The 22,238-nt window shown below is 34.8% G+C and overlaps 5 protein-coding genes and 1 long non-coding RNA gene across 7 annotated transcripts; 4 read left to right on the forward strand and 2 right to left on the reverse strand.

The window, feature by feature from the left end:
- Positions 1 to 89: 89 nt before the first annotated feature.
- LOC6580020 (benign gonial cell neoplasm protein) lies at positions 90 to 5,941 on the forward strand. Its single transcript, XM_032729946.2, has 5 exons — positions 90 to 1,720; positions 3,084 to 3,446; positions 3,507 to 4,460; positions 4,515 to 5,169; positions 5,345 to 5,941. Exons 1-5 carry the CDS (start codon positions 241 to 243, stop codon positions 5,484 to 5,486), a joined length of 3,594 nt encoding a protein of 1,197 aa, XP_032585837.1. The 5' UTR covers positions 90 to 240; the 3' UTR covers positions 5,487 to 5,941.
- Positions 2,120 to 3,026, forward strand: LOC26527281 (partner of Y14 and mago). Its single transcript, XM_015164045.3, has one exon. The coding sequence runs from the start codon at positions 2,219 to 2,221 to the stop codon at positions 2,819 to 2,821; it is 603 nt and encodes a 200-aa protein (XP_015019531.1). The 5' UTR covers positions 2,120 to 2,218; the 3' UTR covers positions 2,822 to 3,026.
- On the reverse strand, positions 5,422 to 7,462 carry LOC6580021 (protein 60A). The gene is made up of 2 exons (XM_002005858.4): positions 7,359 to 7,462; positions 5,422 to 7,302 (listed from the first exon to the last, which is right to left on the reverse strand). Exon 2 carries the CDS (start codon positions 7,235 to 7,237, stop codon positions 5,924 to 5,926), a length of 1,314 nt encoding a protein of 437 aa, XP_002005894.2. The 5' UTR covers positions 7,238 to 7,302; positions 7,359 to 7,462; the 3' UTR covers positions 5,422 to 5,923.
- A 425-nt stretch (positions 7,463 to 7,887) lies between these two features.
- LOC6580022 (calpain-A) lies at positions 7,888 to 14,877 on the forward strand. Its single transcript, XM_002005859.4, has 13 exons — positions 7,888 to 7,989; positions 9,772 to 9,959; positions 10,878 to 11,054; positions 11,117 to 11,318; positions 11,433 to 11,553; positions 11,607 to 11,847; positions 11,917 to 12,546; positions 12,603 to 12,721; positions 13,569 to 13,611; positions 13,674 to 13,815; positions 13,878 to 14,081; positions 14,215 to 14,544; positions 14,609 to 14,877. The coding sequence occupies exons 2-13, from the start codon at positions 9,786 to 9,788 to the stop codon at positions 14,692 to 14,694; spliced, it is 2,469 nt and encodes an 822-aa protein (XP_002005895.1). The 5' UTR covers positions 7,888 to 7,989; positions 9,772 to 9,785; the 3' UTR covers positions 14,695 to 14,877.
- Positions 14,878 to 15,125: 248 nt separating this feature from the next.
- On the reverse strand, positions 15,126 to 21,830 carry LOC6580023 (focal adhesion kinase 1). 2 transcript variants are annotated; one of them, XM_002005860.4, is made up of 20 exons: positions 21,745 to 21,830; positions 21,147 to 21,249; positions 20,891 to 21,078; positions 20,574 to 20,828; positions 20,230 to 20,504; positions 20,052 to 20,161; positions 19,768 to 19,985; positions 19,471 to 19,705; positions 19,168 to 19,407; positions 18,937 to 19,069; positions 18,746 to 18,878; positions 18,622 to 18,685; positions 18,478 to 18,558; positions 18,212 to 18,416; positions 18,012 to 18,151; positions 17,801 to 17,949; positions 16,630 to 16,719; positions 16,133 to 16,575; positions 15,959 to 16,069; positions 15,126 to 15,896 (listed from the first exon to the last, which is right to left on the reverse strand). In XM_002005860.4, the coding sequence occupies exons 2-20, from the start codon at positions 21,199 to 21,201 to the stop codon at positions 15,446 to 15,448; spliced, it is 3,576 nt and encodes a 1,191-aa protein (XP_002005896.1). In that variant the 5' UTR covers positions 21,202 to 21,249; positions 21,745 to 21,830; the 3' UTR covers positions 15,126 to 15,445. The 2 variants fall into 2 exon arrangements, with proteins under 2 accessions (XP_002005896.1, XP_015019532.1); XM_015164046.3 differs by having other exon boundaries at positions 16,880 to 17,949.
- Positions 21,792 to 22,109, forward strand: LOC122757708. Its single transcript, XR_006357821.1, has 2 exons — positions 21,792 to 21,853; positions 21,985 to 22,109. It is a non-coding gene; the product is annotated as an uncharacterized LOC122757708 (long non-coding RNA).
- Positions 22,110 to 22,238: the final 129 nt, after the last annotated feature.

The following is a 22,238-nucleotide window of genomic DNA, read 5'->3' on the forward strand; positions in this document are numbered from 1 at the left end:
ATTGAAAATATCCATTATAGCCGGCTAAAAGTTATCGAAAAAGTTGTGCTTATACTTTTCTGTTTCATTCCGTTGTTCCGAATAGAATACAGAGATTTAACTATAACGGACATGCAAGTGATTTTCAGTGTGCTGTGAAAATTCCGAAGAAACGGTTCGGTGTCAGTGGACATGTAGAAGCAAATTACTTATTTGCGGCGTGCAGTGAACTTTCGAACAAACAGTCGAATATAAGCAGGAATGGATCAAACGATACAAAGCAAATATATTCCACAGCAATTATTATATTTTATTGCTGGTCGTCGGTGCTGTCAACAATTTTCTTGCACGTTCCGAACGTCTGAGCACTCTGTACTTATAAATGCAGCGCGTGCGCTGGGTCTGCGATCACAGTTGGTTCTAAGTCATGGACAGGAATGTGTGAAGGTTTATAGGCAAACATGCAATCATTATTTGGAAGAGCCAAAATCGTTGACTTTGGCGCCATCCAGTGTAATGAGTATGTTTACATTATTTGCACGCCTAAGCGTCGGGGGAAAGGATGATGATTGTGTGGCCAATCGCTGGACTATTCAAGCACCATCGCATTATATGTCGCTTCCAGGTCTGATTCAATTAGATGCAAAGATCAGATCCAGCAAGCGCTTTACAAATGCTTTAAATAACTCGCGCGCCAACGAAATCCTCGATTCAATTAATGCTCATCGCGTGACCGTGTTCGATGGCAATCTTTCTTTGGATAAATCCACATTATTTCCGCTAATCATTTTAAAGGATTTCAACTCGCAGAATAAAAATGCTCGTATAATTTGTATTGAAGAAGAGGAAATTGTAGCGATATATAATTGTGAGCGTTTCGCCGAATGCTTGGGCGAAAATATTGGAGAAACTGTGGGAATCCAGCTTCCACTGAACAATAATATTAGCTCTGGAACGCAAGTTGTCTACACGACTGCCCAATACTATCTACGAACTTTGTTTAACAAGAACTCCAACAATAAACTCAATAAAATTTCACATTTTGTTGTAAACGATGTACATCTGCACGCTCCATATACTGACATTTTGCTATATGAACTAAAGCAAGCATTATCTATGGAACAGAATCTGAGAATCATATTGCTATCGCAGGCAGGCGACTCAAAGCAATTTGTGAATTATTTTGGTGAAGGCTCAAATTTTCTTATAAAGACCTCAAATATGTTTAAGCTCAACATTTCATATTTGGAAGACATCCAGCAGAGCATTGCCACGGAAACTATTGAAAAAGGTCCGGAGGTTTACAAAAATCAACGACAAATGTTTAGAAATAAAAATCAGAGGAATATTCAGTTGGATAAATGTCTGCAGGCATACGAGGAAATTGGCACGGATGTGGCCATCCGTCCATTGCTCTACGCAATCAACTATGAACTGGTGCCAGTGGACTATCAGCATTCAGTTACTGGGAAGACAGCTCTCTATATATCTGCCCAACTGGGAAAGGTGCATCATCTGCGATTGCTGCTGTTCATGGGTGCCAATCCAAATATCGTGAACGAATGTCATGAAAACGCTATAACTATTGCTGCTGCTAATGGACATAACGAGTGCCTTGATATTCTTAACAATTTCTGTCTCCATGGATACGTTGCGAAGAACGCAAAGCCGCAATTTGTAGATTTCGATATAATAGTGGACTTAATATATCTCATATATGCTAAACGCCGCTTTTCACCTGGTAAGATTTATTTTAAAATATTTTATTTATTAAGGTAGAAAGTTATACAAAATATATTGACATTGAAATTATGTTGATTGTTTTTCATACTCTTCCGGATGCAATCTCACCAAGATTAATCCAATTCTTAAACTATCGATAGGCTTTATTCCAATTAGAGTTTAAATAACTCCATGCAATTTTTTATTAAATTTAATCAGCTTTTATTGAGGAATTATTAGTCATTAATTAATTAAATATTAGTCATGTTTCTATCCTATTGGCAATAGTGGAAAAGATATAAGACCTCTGGCAACCAACTAAATGGCACCATGACTTAAAAAATCAACTCAATTCTTTTAAAGCTCCACCAATAAGATTTGTTAAAAGCACGAGTGGTTCACTTTGAGAACATGTACTATTGGTCCATCTCTATGTGCGTATCGATATTTTCGGCATTGCTATTAGGATATTGTTTTTAACCAAAACGACATTTAAGAGCTGTATTGTTTAATAAAAATGAATACCAATTTGGAAAGCAATAAAGGGAAAGTGATTCCCGCAACCAAGCGGCCAGATGGCACTTGGCGCAAGGCACGACGAGTAAAAGACGGATACGTACCACAGGAAGAAGTGCCGCTGTACGAAAGCAAGGGCAAACAATTTATTGCCCAAAGGCAAACGGGCGTCCCGCCAGGCATGTGCCCAATTTTGGCCGCGGAGATGAAAAAGGTGCGCGAGAAGAAGGAGAAGGCTAATGAGAAAAAAGTGGAGAAGCAACAAATAACTAAAGTTGCTGCCAAACAAACAACAAATGCAAAAACGCCCAACGCTACGAATAATATTAATAATGAATCTCCCAAGGATTCGGAATTATCTAAATTAACGAAAACTTTGGATAAGAACCTTACAATTGCCGAAGACCCTGAGGTGGATTTAGCGAAACAAATAAAAAAATTGAAAAAGAAAATCAGAGAAATTGAGCAAATAGAGAGTAAAATTCAATCAGGCGATTCCAGCAAACTAGACAAAGATCAACGGGAAAAGGTTAAAAAGAAGCCGCAAATTTTAAATCAACTAAAAGCCCTTGAGGAGAATTCCATTGCCATACAACATACATAGTTCGCATTGTCTGTCTCGTGTCTGTTAAATAGTTTTAATGATTGTAATTTAACAGTAATCTACTATATGCAGCATACATCTGTTTTAAAAATGTGTGTGTTTCCGTTTGAACTGTTCAATTTTTTGATACGATTAGCGACAAGAAGAAAAGTGTTTTATTATTTTAAATTATTTTATAAATAAAAGTGAAACGATGCAGTTGAAATTTCTTTGTGTATTACTTATTTTCATCAATATTATTATTTATATTTTATTTTTACAGGAAACATATTGATCATATTGCCGACTTATTATCATTTAGTTAAACTCAACTATATGCTGTTGAGTAATTTTTTAACAGGAAATTTGCAAGAGTTTTCCATTCTCTTGCTGCACAAGGACATGGACAAAGAGTATTTGCACTCTCTGACAAAATCTCAAACAAAGACATGCAAAATTGTCTTGGCTACAGATATAGTCGAATCACTGCCGATTCCAATAACATTTCAATATCTAATAGATACAGCATGCCAGATGAAGCCAATATATGATGGGATCAGCAATAGCACTGGGGAGCGTTATGAATGGGCAGCAAAAGATAGTCTTTTGAGAAGACAATTGTTACTTGATAACGGCATCGATAAAGGTTGGTTACACAACCAGATTACCAAGATTCCGTTATTTCATAATTATTATATAATTGCAGCTTTTAGTGAAAAATATTGTTTTCGTCTAATGTCAAGAGAAATCTTCGAAACGCTGAACGAGTTTAGCCAACCGCCGATGCAGACAATGCAATTGGACAAAATCTGCTTGACTGTCAAGTTATTGTGTCCCACTGTATGTATTAGTGAATATTTGGCATATACTATTGCGCCGCCTCCCCCCTTAAGTATCCACCAAACTGTGGCGTTCCTGAAGAAGATTGAAGTATTGGAAGAATCGGAGGCTGCGACGCTGCTTGGCTGTCGTTTGATAGATTTACCCGTCTCTTGTCAACTGGGCAGAACTTTAGTCTTTGGCATTTTACTGCAATGTTTGGATCCTATATTGACCATTGTCAGCTCGCTGTGCACAGCAGATCCATTGAGTCTGCCCTTCAGCGAAGATATTGACTCCAAGTGGAATAAATTTACAATTTATATACAGAATTGTATCAAAGAAGAACGTGCTCGTTTGGCAGAGGGTCATTTATCAGATCACATAATCTTTGTACATATTTTCCAAGAATGGCAAGCAAACTTCCAAAATGAAAATTTGTCCCTGTGCCTAACCGACGAATATGATTTCGTGCGCAATGGCCTTATGGAGCAGGTGAACCTGAAGCGCATCAAAATTATTAACTCCTTGCGAGCTTCCCATTTGATACACAGCAATGGCCAACTCTGTTTTCAAAGCATTAACATGCAATCGAAGAATTGGCCTATGGTTAAAGCTGCTCTGACCGCCGGCATGTATCCCGATATTTGTGCTGTGGATCAGAAGCGTAATACTCTGCATTCTTGTCAATCAGCAAATGTTTATTTGCATTCGAATTCAATTTTTCGCAAGTTTTTAGAACCATTCCAAACAACTGCCCATTGGCTCGTCTGCACGAAGCAAAAAAATATTATCAGATATGCAACTGCTGTGAGTCCATTGGCTGTGGCTATTTTTTCGGGTAGGTATATCAAATGATCTATATCTTTTATTTAATATTGTTCGATCTTTTCAGGCTCCGAAAACTTGAGCTATAGCCATAGTGCAGAGGTATTATCGCCAGCTAAAACGGACGTTAACTTTTTTATAGACGAATGGATCTGGTTGATCGTATCGAAATTTGATTTTGATCTTGTAATGAAAATACGTCAAGAGTTCTTCAAAGCCTATCAATATTTTCTAAGATATTGCTGCGCATTGGACAAATGGCGAAATGACGCTAGAGATCCGTTGAAGGTTTTATTCTTCGAAACGTTAACTAAAATATTGGAGATTGAAGACGATGCTGCCGGATTTCTGCACTGTTCCAGCTTTGGGCTTCGACCGACTTTCAAATTACCCTATCACTATTTGCAGCGGATCAATTCACACTTCACCTGGCAGCAAACAACATGTGATTCCAATAATATGCATCGTATGGAGAAGCATTACTTTTTGTTCTATACAAATGACACGCCAGGAAGTTTTTATAGGGAAAGCAATGCATCCTATATTGAAAGTGTCCTTGGCAAGTTTGTAAGGCCAATTGAAACATCTACTAGATACATTTTTGTTGTTTTGTATTCGAAAAACCCGGATGTTGTATTAAGCATTTGTCGAGTTCAGATACAAAATGATATATTTGTTTTAAAGGAATATTTCCGAAATAAAATTGCATCAAGAGAAATTCTGTAAGTATAAGAAAATTTAAATCACATTTGCATAACCCTGAAACCCATATGTTGTTGTACATTGTAACCCTGCGCAGTGGTTACAGGGTAGTTTAGTCAGGCTCTGCCGACTAGAGAATTTTACGGTACCCATTCAAACTGAGTTTGCATTTAATCGTATTTATCTCCTTTATAGGCAAGCCTGCGCATCCTTAAATTTAGCCGCTCCCACTTTTGGTGGCTTCCATGCATTGACTATTTTAGAAAAGAGAGTTGGAAATTTAATTATGGATTTATTTGCATTTCGACACCATTGGATACACACACATAACAATTAACATTAATTATACAATCAGTTAGTACTATTGGCGTTCAGCTAGTTGAAAGCGTTTTAAGTATTGATTCAAGACAAGAATCAAACAGAAAATCACTTTGGATAAATTATGTTACTTAAGCATAGTTACGGATAGTACAACTACAATAACTATGTATTACTATTATTATTATAAAATTGAAATTGAAATTATTACATATGTAATCTCATTTAGAAACTTAATTGTGTATAACTTGCAGACATGAATGTATAGGAAAATGCATTATCATTTCATTTGTAATCAGTTGGATTTTTTTTTGTTTTTCAATACAATACAAAATCATATTCTTTTTATAATACATTTGGTTTATATATATATGTGTATATATATATATATATATTCGAGATTGGAAGTACATGTAAATGGTAATGTAGATTTACAAACTATATAAATTGATATATTTAATGGCACCCACAGGACTTAACGATCATGTTTCTATATTTTTTCAAATTCACATTCTCATCATTCAGGTGATAGAGTACAGGTAATGCGCCCAATCGTGTCGGTGCACAGCAGGGCTTCGGTACTCGCTTCGGCTCGATCAGATGGACCAGAGTTTGAACGATCGCATGATTCGTGGCGTTCATATGCGCATTAAGTGGAAAATTGCATTCGCCGCTGCAGTAAAAGGCACCGTAGCCATCTGGCGCAATGATCCAATCGTGCCAGCCCAGATCCTTGAAGTCAATATAAAGTGTTTGCATCTGACAGCTGCGTGTATTCTCAACGATATTTTCCGCAAATGGATTCACCGGCTCCGATTTGCTCTTCTTGCGCTGATGCAATGTGCTGCGTTTGGTACGCCTTTGTGCATTGTGCGAGGCTGTGGCCTTGATCAGTTCGGGGCCTCGGAAAAATCCAATCATAAACGGTTGATTCTCATCGTCCACCTTGATCTTGCGATGAATCAAGCCAATGTCATCCAATTTAATTTCACGATCTGGCTTATTCAGAGCATGTGCTCCGATATAGATGCCATGATTCTCATTCGCATTGGTGCGCCAATCATGCAGCGCTTCTGTGACATTCAGCTCCAGCCAGCCAACATAATCGCCCGTTGTGTTCACCGAGGAAAGCGGCTCTAATGTATTCTGTGACGATCCGCTGGATCGGATCATGTAGACGGTAACTGTAAATTGTTTATTAGTCGTCATCCATTTGCCTTCGTTTGAATTCTGATAAATGCGCAGTTCGGACATCATTAGGTAATTATCATTGGGTATATTGCTGACATCGAACCAGAGACGACGTCCATGCTCGTGCCGCATCTCTTCCACATTGTGATTACGTTTGTTTAAGAATGTCATTATAATATCACTTTCATCAATTGCACGTTTATCGAGATCAGTTATAAAATTCTGCTCATTTTCATTTAGATCTCGCTTGGAGCGACTGTGTTCGTTGCTACTTTGAATTGTGAGTCCTTCTTCAGCGGTAATGCGATTATAAACATCAAGTAAAAACTTTGGAGCTGATTTTCTTAGGGATAGCCCATGGTTGCGATGATGCATGGGACGATCGGCTATTCCCAGGAACTCCAATATTTCATAGGATACATCCAGCTTGTCTTCGTCGGTTAGCACACGTTGCATTACCGTCTGATCTTTACCATTATCGACATATATTCCAGATTGTGTCGATTCGGCTTGAGGCGCAATAAAAATAATGAATATTACTGCGAAAAGCGTTGGTAAAACGCCAATTGATGGTGTCATCGTGTTTTGCACAGTAAGTCTTTTGTTTTAAGCTGCCAGCAATGTAGACTGTTTCTTCGATTATTCTATAGTGATCTTTTCTATTAGTATACTTTTAAATGTGTACATTAAAAATACATACACACTAGTATTAGATTCGTTGTATGTATCTTAATCCCATGGATGCATTTTTTTAGTTAGCTATTTGCAAACAAGTTGGCAGGACTGCCACTACGATCGCCAGTGTGTTGCAATTGCGGAACTTGTTAACCAGCTCGTTTTATCTAAAGGTTCGTAAGCCGTGACTTTGTTTTACAAGTTTCACATTCTCAAATGAAATAAAATATGAACATATTCTATTTGCTTAGCAAAACAACTGTCAAATTTATAATTTATATTAATAATAATAAAAAATAAACTAGTTAAATCGGCTGTAAAAAATCAGCAAAATTAAGAGTTAACATGGTATTAATTTCATATGGTAATATTATTTATTTTTCATATATTGTTTATTAAATTAAAAATACCTGTGTTCATACAAATTTTTTAATTAATAAAAAACGTGGCTTATTAAGAATTTTCTATTTTAATTTATTCAAATGAAATTGTTATCGTGTAAAACTTTTGTATTATCGATAATTTTTTAGTATTTTCGGCATCAGCTGATTGCTCATCAGCAAAGTACTCAAATAGTTGGCTGCTCATTCTGGAAGAGAAAGAGTCAGTAACAGTTCGTTGAGTGCAAGCGTAATATACGAACGAGTCTTATTTAAGTGAGTAGTTACATAGTGTTTTCTTTTTTGTTAAATATATATATTGGCATATTTACGCACTTTGTTGTTGAAAAGATTCCACAAGTGTCAAACAGAAATGATTTATTTAATCTCAAATACTGTGTTGTATCAAATACATATTTATTATAAATAGATGTTTCGATGATTACTAATATAATTATTGACTAGATACTATGTATAAAAATAATTTATATATGTGTATGTAGTTCATATATATATACAACGTATTTCCGTAGTTTGTTATTAAACCAGTTTTGCGGCATTGCATAGAAATGTGAATTGTGGTATCAGAGATACTTTCGTTTTAGAAAAAATGTTGACAAAATTCCCACACATACATACATATGTATGTTTGTACAAACATGCAAACTTATACATATATAGTTGAATAGACCAATAAAAGCGAATTAAATATATCTATTTATTTGTTTGTATGTCGATCAAGAAACGTTCAAGCTCATCTGTTCTAAAATGAACAAAAATTGTTACACACGTGCAAACATATGTATGTATGTGGCTAGATGTATTTGGATATGTATATGATGTCACCATTAAATTGTATATGTATGTATTTGGATATGAGTGTTTTTTATATGAATGAAGAATTAGAAAATAAATATGTTTACGTGTGGTTTAGCAAGGCATCAAAAGGGGTATGTCAATGGTATGCGATTGTATAGTATTCATATTTGAAGAATAACGGGTATTTGTCTCTCTGAAATTTAAATTCAGTTGGATTTTAAAACAAGGCCTGAAATAAAAAAAAAAAAAAGGTATAAAATGATTTCAATTCATTGATTTTTTTTTTTTAATTTGATTGAAATAATAACAAATAAAAAATAAAAAATTATTCAAAAGTTTTAATGAATTCAAAATAATTATTGCATTAAATATTTTTTATTATATATTATTAAAAATAACTAAAAATTTGTAGAATATTTCAGTAGGTAATATCCATATATCGAATTCCTTCACATATTCCATAAATAATTAATTCTATCAATAATAAAAAATACATAAACAAGAAATACCAGTTATCTTTCGATTTCGCCAAGTTTTATAAACAATTGCAAAGATAACAAATGAATGCTAGATTTCAGTAAGCCCAAAATAAATATTTATATTTGTATTTAAAAAATAAAAAACATGTCATGGGAACTTAATTTGCTCTATAATTTGACTAGTCTAACATTCTGGTCCAAGCCCTTTTATATTCATTATTAAAGATTATTTTCATAGTGTTTCTGTTGCGAATGCTTTGAGAATGACTCTGACTATTAAGTAAGTCTCATTGCGTGACTTCATAGAATAATAATATGTATATATGTATAATTCCTGAGTTAATACTGACAAATAATTACCACTGGGATAATTTAAAATTTGTCCCAAGCTGTTCATTTGCAAAACAAAATTAAGTAAATATCTAAGAGCAGTAAGAAATGTAACTATAAAAATATATAATAAAACAAATTTTATTCAGAATAGTATTGAGAGTGCTATAGTTAAGAACGGTCAGATATAGCAATATATAACATAGTCAGAACTATATAGTATATTTATAATATATAGCTGCTGCTTAAGCAATTTCCTGTATATCACATAGTGATTTTAATTGACGTCAATTATCAATTATAAATACAAATAATTAAAGAAAAATGGTCATACCCATAGGTATTACATCAAACTTACAATTATTTTCATTTATTTGATATACATTCATTCAAAATTCCTTTAAAATAAACTTGTACTTTTAATTTTCAGGTTCTCATTCCAAGATGGATGAACTCAAAGGATTTTTTAAACAGGCCGGGCAGGAGTTTCTCAATGCCGCTGGCCAAGCAGCAATGGGCGCGGCCAAGGAAGTCGTTGGCTCCGTCATAAACGAAATCTTTGTCAAAAAGGAAGCGGAGACAAAGCGAATCCTGCCAAGCATTAAGAACATGCGTGTGGTAAGTGATAAATTAAATGCAATGCATGATCGACTACAACTATATCTACATACATATTTTGTGCTCTATATACATATATACTCTTAGACATTCATATCATTTATACACTTCTAACATTTCTGTCAATTAACCATAAAAAAATCAATAAAATTTAAAATATAGCGTCCATTGAATAGTGCACCCATACCTATATTTTATGGTAATGTAAGTAAGGCTGATAAATTGTCTAAAATACTATTTGTGTATTTGTTCGTGATTTTTTAATTGCAATTGTGTCTAGCTCTAAGTTGTCTAAACACACATGTCTATTAATTATTAGTAAAGTTCATTAACATTTTTATTAGCTAAGCTTCAATTTTACACAATTTTTCATTTATATATACAAAAGTACTTATATTGATATTAAGACTGTCAAATAAAATATTTATAGATTTCCTAATTTTTAAATCACTTTTAACTCGATTAGGCGATTAGCTTACTTTGTGTGTGTACTATATAATAATAAGATATGAATAACCTATTTATGGAAATTAACAAAGTTTTAAAAGAGCCCGTACAGGAACCTGTAACAGAACTGTATAAACAATTAAGAAATTGGCAGGTTTATTTTTTAACAAGTTTGGATGTTACGGATGTTGATAAATCTCAGGAGCGTGTCTTCAGTAATTTTAATATGGGATCTCTCTTTAAAAATATGTTGTTGATGTATTGTTAAAATTTTGTATATTGTAAAAATATGTAAAATATAAAACAATATATATGTACCTCTAAATGTAATATTCTCTATATATATTTTATATATAAAAAAAAAATGTTTAAAAAATAATTTCATTCAATTATCCTCAGACAAAAATTCACCAGAGTCCACTAAAAAAATCCTCCAAAATCAATTATATTAACAATCACATAATTTTCTAGCTGGGAGAAACACAATCGAATCTCGGTCCCTATTCGGAGGTGCAGGATTATGAAACTATATTGAATAGCTGCTTGACGAGCGGATCGCTGTTTGAGGATCCACTGTTTCCGGCTAGCAATGAGTCGCTTATGTTCTCACGTCGTCCCGATCGCTATATAGAATGGTTGCGTCCTCATGTAAGTTCTAACTGTTAAACAATCAAAGAGAACAAATATTAATAATTAATTTACAAATCCAGGAAATCGTTGAAAATCCGCAATTCTTTGTAGAAGGCTATTCTCGATTTGATGTGCAACAGGGCGAACTTGGCGATTGCTGGCTACTGGCTGCCACTGCCAATTTGACATCTGAATCATCCTTGTTCTTCCGTGTAATACCCCCAGAACAGAGTTTTCAAGAAAATTACGCTGGAATATTTCATTTTCGCTTCTGGCAATACGGTAATAAATATTTTTAGCTAGAACAGATAGTTATTATTATTTTTATTAGACCTGATTTTTGGCTTAAGTATATGAAATTCTAAAAATAATAAATTTTTATGTACATATAATCAGGTAAATGGGTTGATGTAATTATTGATGATCGTTTGCCAACGTATCGAGGAGAGTTACTCTATATGCATTCGGCTGAGAAAAATGAATTCTGGAGTGCACTTTTGGAGAAGGCATATGCCAAGTATGTAAATGAATCGAAAAAGCATTATATACTACTAACTTGTGTAAACTTAGACTGCATGGATCGTATGAAGCGCTTAAGGGTGGCACCACATGCGAGGCAATGGAAGATTTCACAGGAGGCGTCAGTGAATGGTTTGACCTCAAAGAGGCACCACCAAATTTGTTTACTATACTCCAAAAAGCAGCTGAACGTAACTCCATGATGGGTTGTTCAATTGAAGCAGATCCCAATGTGCTGGAAGCTGAAACGCCCCAAGGATTGATTAGAGGACATGCTTACTCTATTACTAAGGTGCTGTACTTATTATTTATTTTTAGCATACATATTTACTTATTGGTGTGCATATATAAATGTCTGCAGGTTTGCCTCATTGATATTGTGACACCGAATCGACAAGGAAAGATTCCAATGATTCGCATGCGGAATCCTTGGGGAAATGAAGCAGAGTGGAACGGTCCATGGAGCGATAGCTCGCCTGAATGGCGTTATATACCCGAGGAACAGAAGCAGGAAATCGGCCTCAACTTCGATAGAGATGGAGAATTTTGGATGACATTCCAAGATTTCTTAACTCATTTTGATCGTGTTGAGCTTTGCAATTTATCGCCAGAGTCTTTCTCAAAGACATCTGACGATCAGCACAGCGGTAAACGCAAATGGGAGATGTCAATGTACGAGGGTGAATGGACACCTGGCGTTACAGCAGGTGGCTGCAGAAATTTCTTAGATACATTTTGGCATAATCCTCAATACATCATTACCCTGGTGGATCCCGATGAGCAGGACGAGGACGGCAACTGCACAGTTATTGTTGCGCTAATGCAAAAGAATCGTAGATCCAAACGCAATATGGGAATGGAGTGCCTTACAATTGGTTTTGCTATTTACAGCCTAACCGAACGTGATTTGGAAAACCGTCCACAGGGAATTAACTTCTTCAAGTATAAGTCCTCCGTGGGACGATCGCCTCACTTTATTAACACTCGAGAGGTATGTTGAAGGTAAATAGAGAATATCTAAACGCATTAACTTACTTCTCCTAATAGGTATGCGCTCGATTTAATCTACCTCCGGGTCACTATCTCATTGTGCCCTCAACTTTTGATCCGAACGAGGAAGGAGAGTTCATCATTCGCGTCTTCTCCGAAACTAAAAATAATATGGAGTGCGTATATAATGCAAATGAAGAAGAGTTTGTATATTAGATGTAATTCGGCAGCAGATTTATTTTTCCAATCAGTCTAATTAATGCGAAATGCAATTTTCAAGGGGTATGCGGGGTATGTGATTGATTATGTATTTAATTAATAATCTGTATGCATGTGTATTGTTCGATCGTAAATTTGTATAGTTGTCGGAGAAAATAATTGCGGGAGGTCTAATGCCAGTTGGAATGAGCTCGAAATATGTAGTAAAACGCCTTTCTTAACAATGTCTAAAGCAAATTTAAAGTATTAAATTCCTAGAATCCGAAATTCCTTCCTTGGAGTATTATTTTAGTGCATTTTGCTATATCTCTATCTTAACCGTCTAGAAATATTATTTATTTATTAAGCTCTAACAATTTATTTTTAATTTAAAATATTTAGTATTTTATTGCAAAGACTTTCAAGAAATACAATTTTCTATGATCCAAGAAATCTCTAGTTGTTGAAAAGACATTGAGAAGTTACAATTGTTGCTTGTATTTTATCTATAGCTATTCTTTGATTACAAATGTAAATAACCTTCGAATAAATCAATTGTGCAATACAAGTCTATCTTTATTGTTTTAATTAAAATAAAACATTTTCATTTGCATCAATCAAATTAGATTTATATTTGTAGAGTATATCGATAAATTTAGTTAATATTTTCAATCAACAATGAATTTTTTTTTTTGTGTCTTTCATTTACATTGATTTATCTATACCTTCAAGATGTAAAGTACCTTTGTAAAATTATTATAATAATTTCGAAAATCATTCTACTTCAATTCTCATCAATCATGTCAATTTTTCACTTCTGTATAGAGAAAATGATGATCACGTTGGTTACGGCGACGATTCGAATAAGGTAAGTCAATATAATTATATATAATAAATTAGTAAACTAATGAATATAATCTTCAATAAAAGGTTGTACCAGGTTTTCCAACACCAAAGCCCGTCGATCCCCAAAAAGAAGGCTTGCGCAGATTATTTGACAGCATTGCTGGTAAGGATATGGAAGTGGATTGGATGGAGCTAAAACGAATATTAGATCATTCGATGCGCGATGGTAAGTTGATGCAGCAATACAAGTTATATTGTGAATTTAATTTTAATACTTTTGTATTGTAGATTTACCAAAGGCTGTTGTCTATAACCGGCAAACAACTTTTAATGCATTTGAAACGCAGGCAGGCACTCAGGACGAAATGCCTGGCGATGCCTGTGGCCTACTATCCTTAATATGTGGACCATTCCTTAAAGGTACTCCGTTTGAGGAACAGCTGGGCGGAAATGATCAGTCTAACAAAAGACTGATCGAAGAGAGCCCAACAGGTAATATATATATATACTACTATGTTATGAATTATATATATTACAAAATACTCATATTTATGATATGATATATATAAAGAATAACTGAATAACACAATTTTAACATTTTTACATTTCCTATTCCAATTTACAGCCATTGTCGATGAGACACATGGCTTTTCCAAAGATGTTTGCCGCTCGATGGTGGCGATGTTGGATGCAGATAAGTCTGGTAAACTGGGCTTTGAGGAGTTTGAGGCTTTGCTTTCGGATATTGCCAAATGGAAGGCTATATTCAAAACATACGACACTGAGAATTCGGGCAGAATTTCAGGCTTTCAGCTACGCGAAGCGCTTAACTCAGCGGGCTACCATTTGAACAATCGTGTTCTAAATGCCTTGGGTCATCGATATGGATCGAGAGATGGCAAGATCGCATTTGATGATTTCCTCATGTGTGCAGTGAAAATAAAAACTTATATTGGTAATTCAAAATTTATTATATATATAAATAACTTTCTAATATATTTCATATTTTTTCATTTCAGAAATATTCAAAGAAAGAGATACGGAAAAGAACGAAACTGCAACGTTTACGTTGGAAGAATGGATTGAACAGACAATTTACTCATAGAAAATCTATCAGCAGCTCTATTTAAATATACCTTTTAATACAAGTCTCCTCAATATTATATATTTCAAATCAGTGGAAAAAGTTTTCAAATGTCTTTTACTCTGTTTAGTTTAAAGCGTAAATTGTAAACCTCTATGTCTAATCTCAAATTGCCTTCATTGAATTAAAAGCGTTAAATTAAAATTTGATCAAACTTGTAATTTGGGTCGTAAGCATTTTATTCTTGTAATTTCTCTATCGAATTATTGTGCTTACTCTCTAACTAACTTTGTTAAAACTTCTAATACTCTTAAATTGGACGGCTTAATATATTCTAAAATAATCGATTGATACTAATATACTAAGTACCTTGACTTTTTAGTTAAATTTTTACCCGGTTAATTATACAACATATATTAATATGAAATTAAACATCGGCGCGAGGCAGGATATCGTTTAGTCGAATGTTTTTCGTATTTATTTATTAATATTTTTTGAGTTATATAAACATATTTAGTACCTTAATGTATTTTTGACTACTTGACGGCCGGCCGACGTTGAGTGTTCGTCATATTTTTATGAACATGCGATATTTATGTTATTAATGTTATGTGTGTTATGAGTTCTTGAGATGAATTCCGCTTTTGTGAAAAAAACATATGTACATACGTATTTTGGTTTCCTATATACACAGAATGTTAGCATATACTATCTGTAGACTTAAGATTCAAGATATATTAATATGAAGTAATAGGATTAGCAATCTAATTATTTATGCGTGGCCATGTACGGTGGATGTGTTGCAATACATATGCTCGGCTGGATTATTTAATGTGTCTTCTATGATTTTCAAGGGCTCATTGGAGCGCCCATCATGATTAAGTTCATGTTCAATGTGTAAGCTGCCCTGACTGTTGCCATCAATAATGCTGCCACTGCAGCTAGATGTTTGTAAATGTTGTGCGTTGTAGCTTTGGTGTAAGTTTTCATTGTCGTACAGACTTATGTCAGCCATGGACTTTAACGGTTCGACACCAATAGAAAGAGATGATGAGGCAGAACCGTTGTCGCCAGGCGATTGACTGGTTTCACAACTCAATGATCCACTTGATGCTTTTCTGTTGGGAATTGCAAAAGTTTGATATCGATTCCTTATTGAATCGACAACATCAAAAAGATTCTTCGCATCCATGGCCAAGATATGTGCTGCAGATAACATACTCCTATAAAAGAGAAAATAAAATATTAATAAAAGACTTTCTCTTTATTCGATTGACATAATTACTTTCGATATTCACTGTCCAAAGTAGTATCATTGTATTGAAGCGCTAATCGCATTGCAGAAACCAACTCCTGCATGTCTTTTGAGAGAACTTTGTGCGCCATCTCGACTTCTCTGCAAATCAAAAACAATGACTTTAAATAATACATTCATATTAGTGTGAATATGCGAAATTACTTTTGGGCTTGAGCCGGAAAGAATATAGAAATATTATCCACCGATTTCAATAGGTTTCGAAGCTCCACACCCACATTTTTAACCAAATTTAAGTAACCATCGACATGCGCTTTTTCTACACCTTGTGAAAGTACCATAATTGATTTGACAACTGCTGTTGTAGCACAGTAAATCTCATCATTTGCTCTATTTATTGGCCGTAACGATTCACGATGCTCGTTGTTTCTTAACTTTGTGCTGTCTTCTGCTGCCTGAGATACCATGTGATCAGATGGCGAGTTATTTAACTTGAGAGAAACGGTATTTGGTAATTTTGGCCTTGTCTTGGAGTTTGCAGAATCTAAAGATCCCGTTGTGCTCTCAAATATCATGTCAGGCTGGTAAGATCGATGTTTTCCAATATCTGTATCAACTCCGGATGTTATTGGACTAGATCGCTTTCTCTGTAAAGTAATAATTTAGTGAACAGCTTGATTGTTGTTTAACTCTCAACTTACCACCATTTCCTCCTGATACAGCCATTCACCATCGCTGTTACTGTCTTTTCGCTGTTGCCATAGCTTATCCACAATTGGATTAGGAATTGTCTGAAAATTAAAATTATACATTATTGTCTGTCATCCGCATAAATTATTTCTGTTAAACATAACTTAAAATAAACCAATTAAATAATATAACTAAAAACGGAAATCAAAAAAGATAAAGACGTCTTGTCATGTGTCAGGATAATACTTCGTCCAGCCAAACCTGATTTCCCACTTCAGAATTCATTTGAATACAAGCTGCTCCTTCCAAATTATCGTTATTGAGTTCAACCTGAAGTGGATAAGAATGCGTCGTCCATTGTGGCTCTCCAGGATTTTCATGTGCATCGCTTGTTAAATTTTCGCTGCATAAAATATTTTGATTTCCAGCGAAGCACTGCCCTGGACTTTTGTAATCTTGTCCTATTTGGGTAGAATGGTTTGGCGGTGCATGTGTTAAGGATGTTGAATCGTTCTTTTGTTTAACAGATACACAAGTCTTGAGGCCAACACCGCCAAAGTCATAGATTTCCTCTGGCAGAGCGTCGCATTCAATTGACGTTTTCATTTGTTGGCGATAGGCATTGAAATGACTCTTGCGTTCAATGCTTCTGGAACGGTCAGAGTAACTCGTGCCTGGTTTATGAAAGACTAAGTTCTGTGCCGTCATTAATGATTGATGGCGCTCCAGGCTGCCGCCCTTTGAATGCATAGGCTTATCCATTTGTGGCTGATGCCTTTCAAGACTTCCATAAAGACTATAACCTGAGACTCTAGCCGCTGGGTTACCACATTTGCTGTCCGTCTGCGTCTGATTCGCGTGAAAGTCATTATCCGTGTGCGGTGCACTTATTATAAAATTATTTTTAAGTGGCAAATTCTCTGACATAAATCCTGATACCTGCTGAGGCCTAATGTTCGTAGGGGGTAAATATGACGGCATGTGGGTGGAGTCAAGTGAACTTATGACAGATGGAGATGGATAAAGGTTTTGGGAAGAGTTGCTGTTAGTTGGAAATTTGTTTTGAACTTTTGGATCAACGACAGGATCGAGTTTGAAGAGCTCCGCTGCGGGGAGTTTAGTAGTTTTAAGCGAATGATTCGATGTACTGGAATCTATGCCTACGGCTAAAGTATTAAATACCGAAGCGGGTGTAGTGTATGCTGCAGGATTAATGCCGCGCTTTTGATTTTCCATCATTAATCTGGCAAGAACTGCTGGATTTTGGGCAATGATATAGGTCTGCGCCACACTTTTGTTCTCATCCGACGTATTTAACATGCTAGGAAGATCTGAAGGCAAAAACAATTAATAAATTATCAATCAAATTGTTCAATTCACTATGTAAGCTTACCAGTATCATTTACTGTTCGAGATGGTTTCAATGGTGGAATATCGCTGTCTTCGTTGCCAATCCAAGAAACTCCTGCAAGACGACGATTCTCACGCCTCAGCGTCTCCGTTGAGTTCATATCGTCTTCTGATAATATTTCTCTAAAATATGAATTATATTAAAAAAATATCTACCAAGCAAAAGCTTCTTTCAAAACGTACTCAAGAGTTTCTTTTATCCGTTTGAAATTTGGTCTTTTTAGCGGTTCATATGCCCAACATTGAGACATAAGTGAGTATAATCTGGGTGGACAGTTGGGTGGCAATGGTAGCCTCTCTCCATTTTCGAGCTTCGTGATTACATCACTGTTCTTAACGCCTTGAAACGGTTTAACGCCCAGCATAAGAATTTCCCAAATGCAAACACCTATACAGAAATTTAATTAATGTTAAATAAGTTATATTGTGATATTATACCATTTACTAACCAAACATCCAAACGTCACTAGCTGTTGTGAATCTTCGAAAGTTGATCGACTCGGGCGACATCCATTTAATAGGCAGTGCAACTAAAATATAAATTTTATTTAATTTTTTCCCGATGTAAATTTCATAATAATTTAATTCCAAACCTGTGGGTGTTGAGTGATAATAGGACTGATCCGAAACCCATCGAGATAAACCAAAATCAGCCAGCTAAAAGATTTTAAGTTTAATGAATGAATACATTTTAGGATTTTTATATACTTTGCCCACCTTAACACAAGTAGGACTGCTCACAAGCACATTCCTAGCTGCAATATCTCGATGAACAAATTTCTTTGATTCCAAATAGCTAAGCGCCGTTGACAACTGATAACAGTATTGAAGCAAAGTTCCATGAGTTAACCTGGAGGCGAAATATTATGTATAATTGTTATAATTCTTTAGAAATGTGCTTTGCTTACCTCTCGCTGTTCGCTTTTAAGTACGCACGCAGCTCACCAAGCTGAGCCAATTCCATTACAATCCAAATGGGCATTACACTGCAAATACCAATCAATCGAATAATGTGTGGATGATGGAACTTTTGCATTATATCTGAAATGAAGATTTAGAGAAGCATATTCAATATTTGATCATACAACTTGGAGTCTACAAAATTTAAGCAAGGTTCTTCTACAGATCATTTAACTTACATGCTTCGGCAAGGAAATTCTCTGTCTTTTCTGGATCCTCGTTTGCTTTACATGTCTTTACAGCAACTTGCATTACAGTATATTTGGCATCGCTACTATTCTGAGCACGTTCGGATCTTTTATTTTTAGCTTTAGCTGATATTGGAACTGTATATGTGCCAACGTAGACGTCTCCAAACTGTCCCACGCCAATTTTAGCGCTTAGAACTATTTGAGATCGATCCAATTCATAATTGCGCACTAATAAGAGAGAAACCAATATTAATATGACTTAAATGATATTTAGAAGCAGCTATAACATACCAGTGGGAGTGGAGTAATCTCCTTCGCCTTCCAATAAACCAATTTCAGCATAATCATCTGTAAGCATGGGTTTAGTTTTAGCAGGGGATGACGAATCAAGATCATCTTGTGCAGGATTTGGTGACTTCGTTGCACTTTTCACAATGTTCGTTTCGCGTTCCCAAACTGTAAATCCTAGATCTTTCGATAATAGCCTGCAATATCCATCAATAAGATCGGCAATACTTTCAGCGGTCTAAAAATGGATACATAATTATAACTATAAGAATGATAAAAAGTATTAATTGTTAACTTTACATTAACTCCATTGCATGTTATGATCAAATCTTCCGTAATATTTGATGCAGATATTTTGATTTGAGTCTTGATCTTTTGACAATTGCATTTCAAATTTTGTAACTCGAGTTCGTTAGATGATTTTTCCTTTGGAAGAGCGCAGGTTTTAATAGCTACCACATCTTTGAATTGTGCAACATTCCTTAAGCTGGCTTGTGGATGTGTCTGGTAAGAGATTCCTGAAAAGTATATGCGATTTAATAATTACTAAACTAATAAAGCTATTAAACTTATAAAGCTCTTACCAATATGCGGACCAACATGCAGAATTCCAGATATATTCCAGGCGGAGCTCAAGGTGACAGAAAATTGTTCGAAATCGGTTATGAAAAAGTTTTTAAGAAGATCGAAGAACCTTTTAAGAAAAATGTAGTTGATTAGAACAATTAATCTTATATTAATGGGGCTCACACGAATACATACTTTGTCAAATATTCAATGTCATTATAGTTGTAGACCTTTTTGTATCCGACCTGTATCATCTTCTTCAGATTCTTTGGCTTTGTTGTGCTTATCACAGATTGCGGAATAAAACATTTGAATCCAATTTCCTTCTCAATGTAATCAATATGCTGTTTTTTATCTGGCGCTTTTAACGTTATGTTCTTGAAGTAATGCCGTATACCCAAACAGCATAGTTGAACTGCTACATCGGCATCGATACCAGATATATTCGATTGAATATAATCGTCTTTTACCTGAAATATCAACCACACATTCTCAATTACATTTGATTGACGTATATATTTATTTTGCAATTATCTTACCTGATCAAAGAAATAGAAGCAAGTCGTTTTATCTTCGTCGAATAATTCTTGAATTTTATGGGGCACATATCGCACGCGTAACTCGACACGCCACACTCCTGTGGTAACAGCTCTTCGACCTTGATGAGTATCTTTGTGTTCAGCAAGCTCAGCTTTTATGGGATCGTTGTTTGGACAATCGACATTCGAGCAGCCAGGTGACAGAATGTGAGACAAAACCTTGTCCATCGACGTTGTTCTTGCTAACCATAGTACCTGATAATTGTTTATTTATAGATTTAGTAAACAGATTCCAATACCATATTCGTTAGACATACTTCTTTCGTTATTACGTTCAACATTCGACACGCATATCTCTGAATGCTGGGAGGTGGTTGTCCATCTTTCCCAAACTCTTCGACAGTTTTTCGTATAATGTGGAAAACTGTTTCATCTCTATTGAAGACTATTGATTTAAAACTCTTGTTTGGCATATGTACCTGAAGAACATAATCTTCAGAGTGGGCTAATAAACAAATAAAATTATATTATGTTATATTTTATGTTTACATTCATTATTCAATATTTACTTACATTCATTGTTCTTATGCGGCTGACTGCTTTGGTTCTTGCGCTCTGCGGTGTTCATGTTCCAAATATATCGCACAGTAGGCGATTTTATTCAAAAATTCACCACCTATATATAATGTATGCAATCCAGACTTAAATTATTTATGTACATACACATATATTCAATGCAGACATCGTCTGAAATCAACGCGTTGCATCTTCTAAAACGTAATTTTCTTTTATTAGAATAAGGTGCACGCAATTTTTTGATTTTGTTCTATTGCAAATTAACACACAAACCTAGAATAACAATTTGACATTCAATAATCTCTCTATCATACTGCGGTTGATTGATCCGAAAGTCGAATCTCTCGAAAATAATATATGCGTATGCCTTGTATTAATTTCTATATACACACATACAAACATACATACATGCACATACATATATAAAACTCTAATATGCTATATATACTCGCTCATTCAGTTTGTGCATTATTTGTTTATGAAATCATCTATGTATATAATCGATTTGCAAACATAGTGAACCGATTTATCATTTGACAAATTGCCTGAACTATTTAGTTATTTAATATTTGTGAAATATAAAAACAGGTATTACTTCCCCACACACGTTCTTCTTCTTGTCTTTTTAATATTTCTATTCATAGGAGTGTCATCTGCTGTATTTGGTCTGGACTGCCATTCGCACAAAGCCAGAGATGATAAAGGTGACGTCACAAATTGTAGTGAAACTACGTTTCATATTTAACGCAAACTTTCAATTATGTTTCTATTATCCAACATGTAATTTAATATTTTGTAGCATTGTTTACTATATTATTAATTATTTTTACAGCAGCACTCTACTTCTATTAATATCAATGAAGGGACTGAAGTACAGGACGGTCATTTCGAAAAAACATGACACATAGTATCTTAAGGTTACACAACAAATAAATTGAATTACTTTACTGAAAAACTAAATAATATATGACCATTTTTATTATTATGATGTGAGCACTTATTTTAAAATAAAAAACATCGATAAGCTAAAAACGTCGAAGCTCGATATCATATTTGAACAATCGATAGCTTCATTTCATGGCAACCTTT

This window comes from Drosophila mojavensis, unplaced genomic scaffold (assembly GCF_018153725.1).
Source record: "Drosophila mojavensis isolate 15081-1352.22 unplaced genomic scaffold, ASM1815372v1 contig_80, whole genome shotgun sequence".
NCBI lineage: Eukaryota > Metazoa > Arthropoda > Insecta > Diptera > Drosophilidae > Drosophila > Drosophila mojavensis.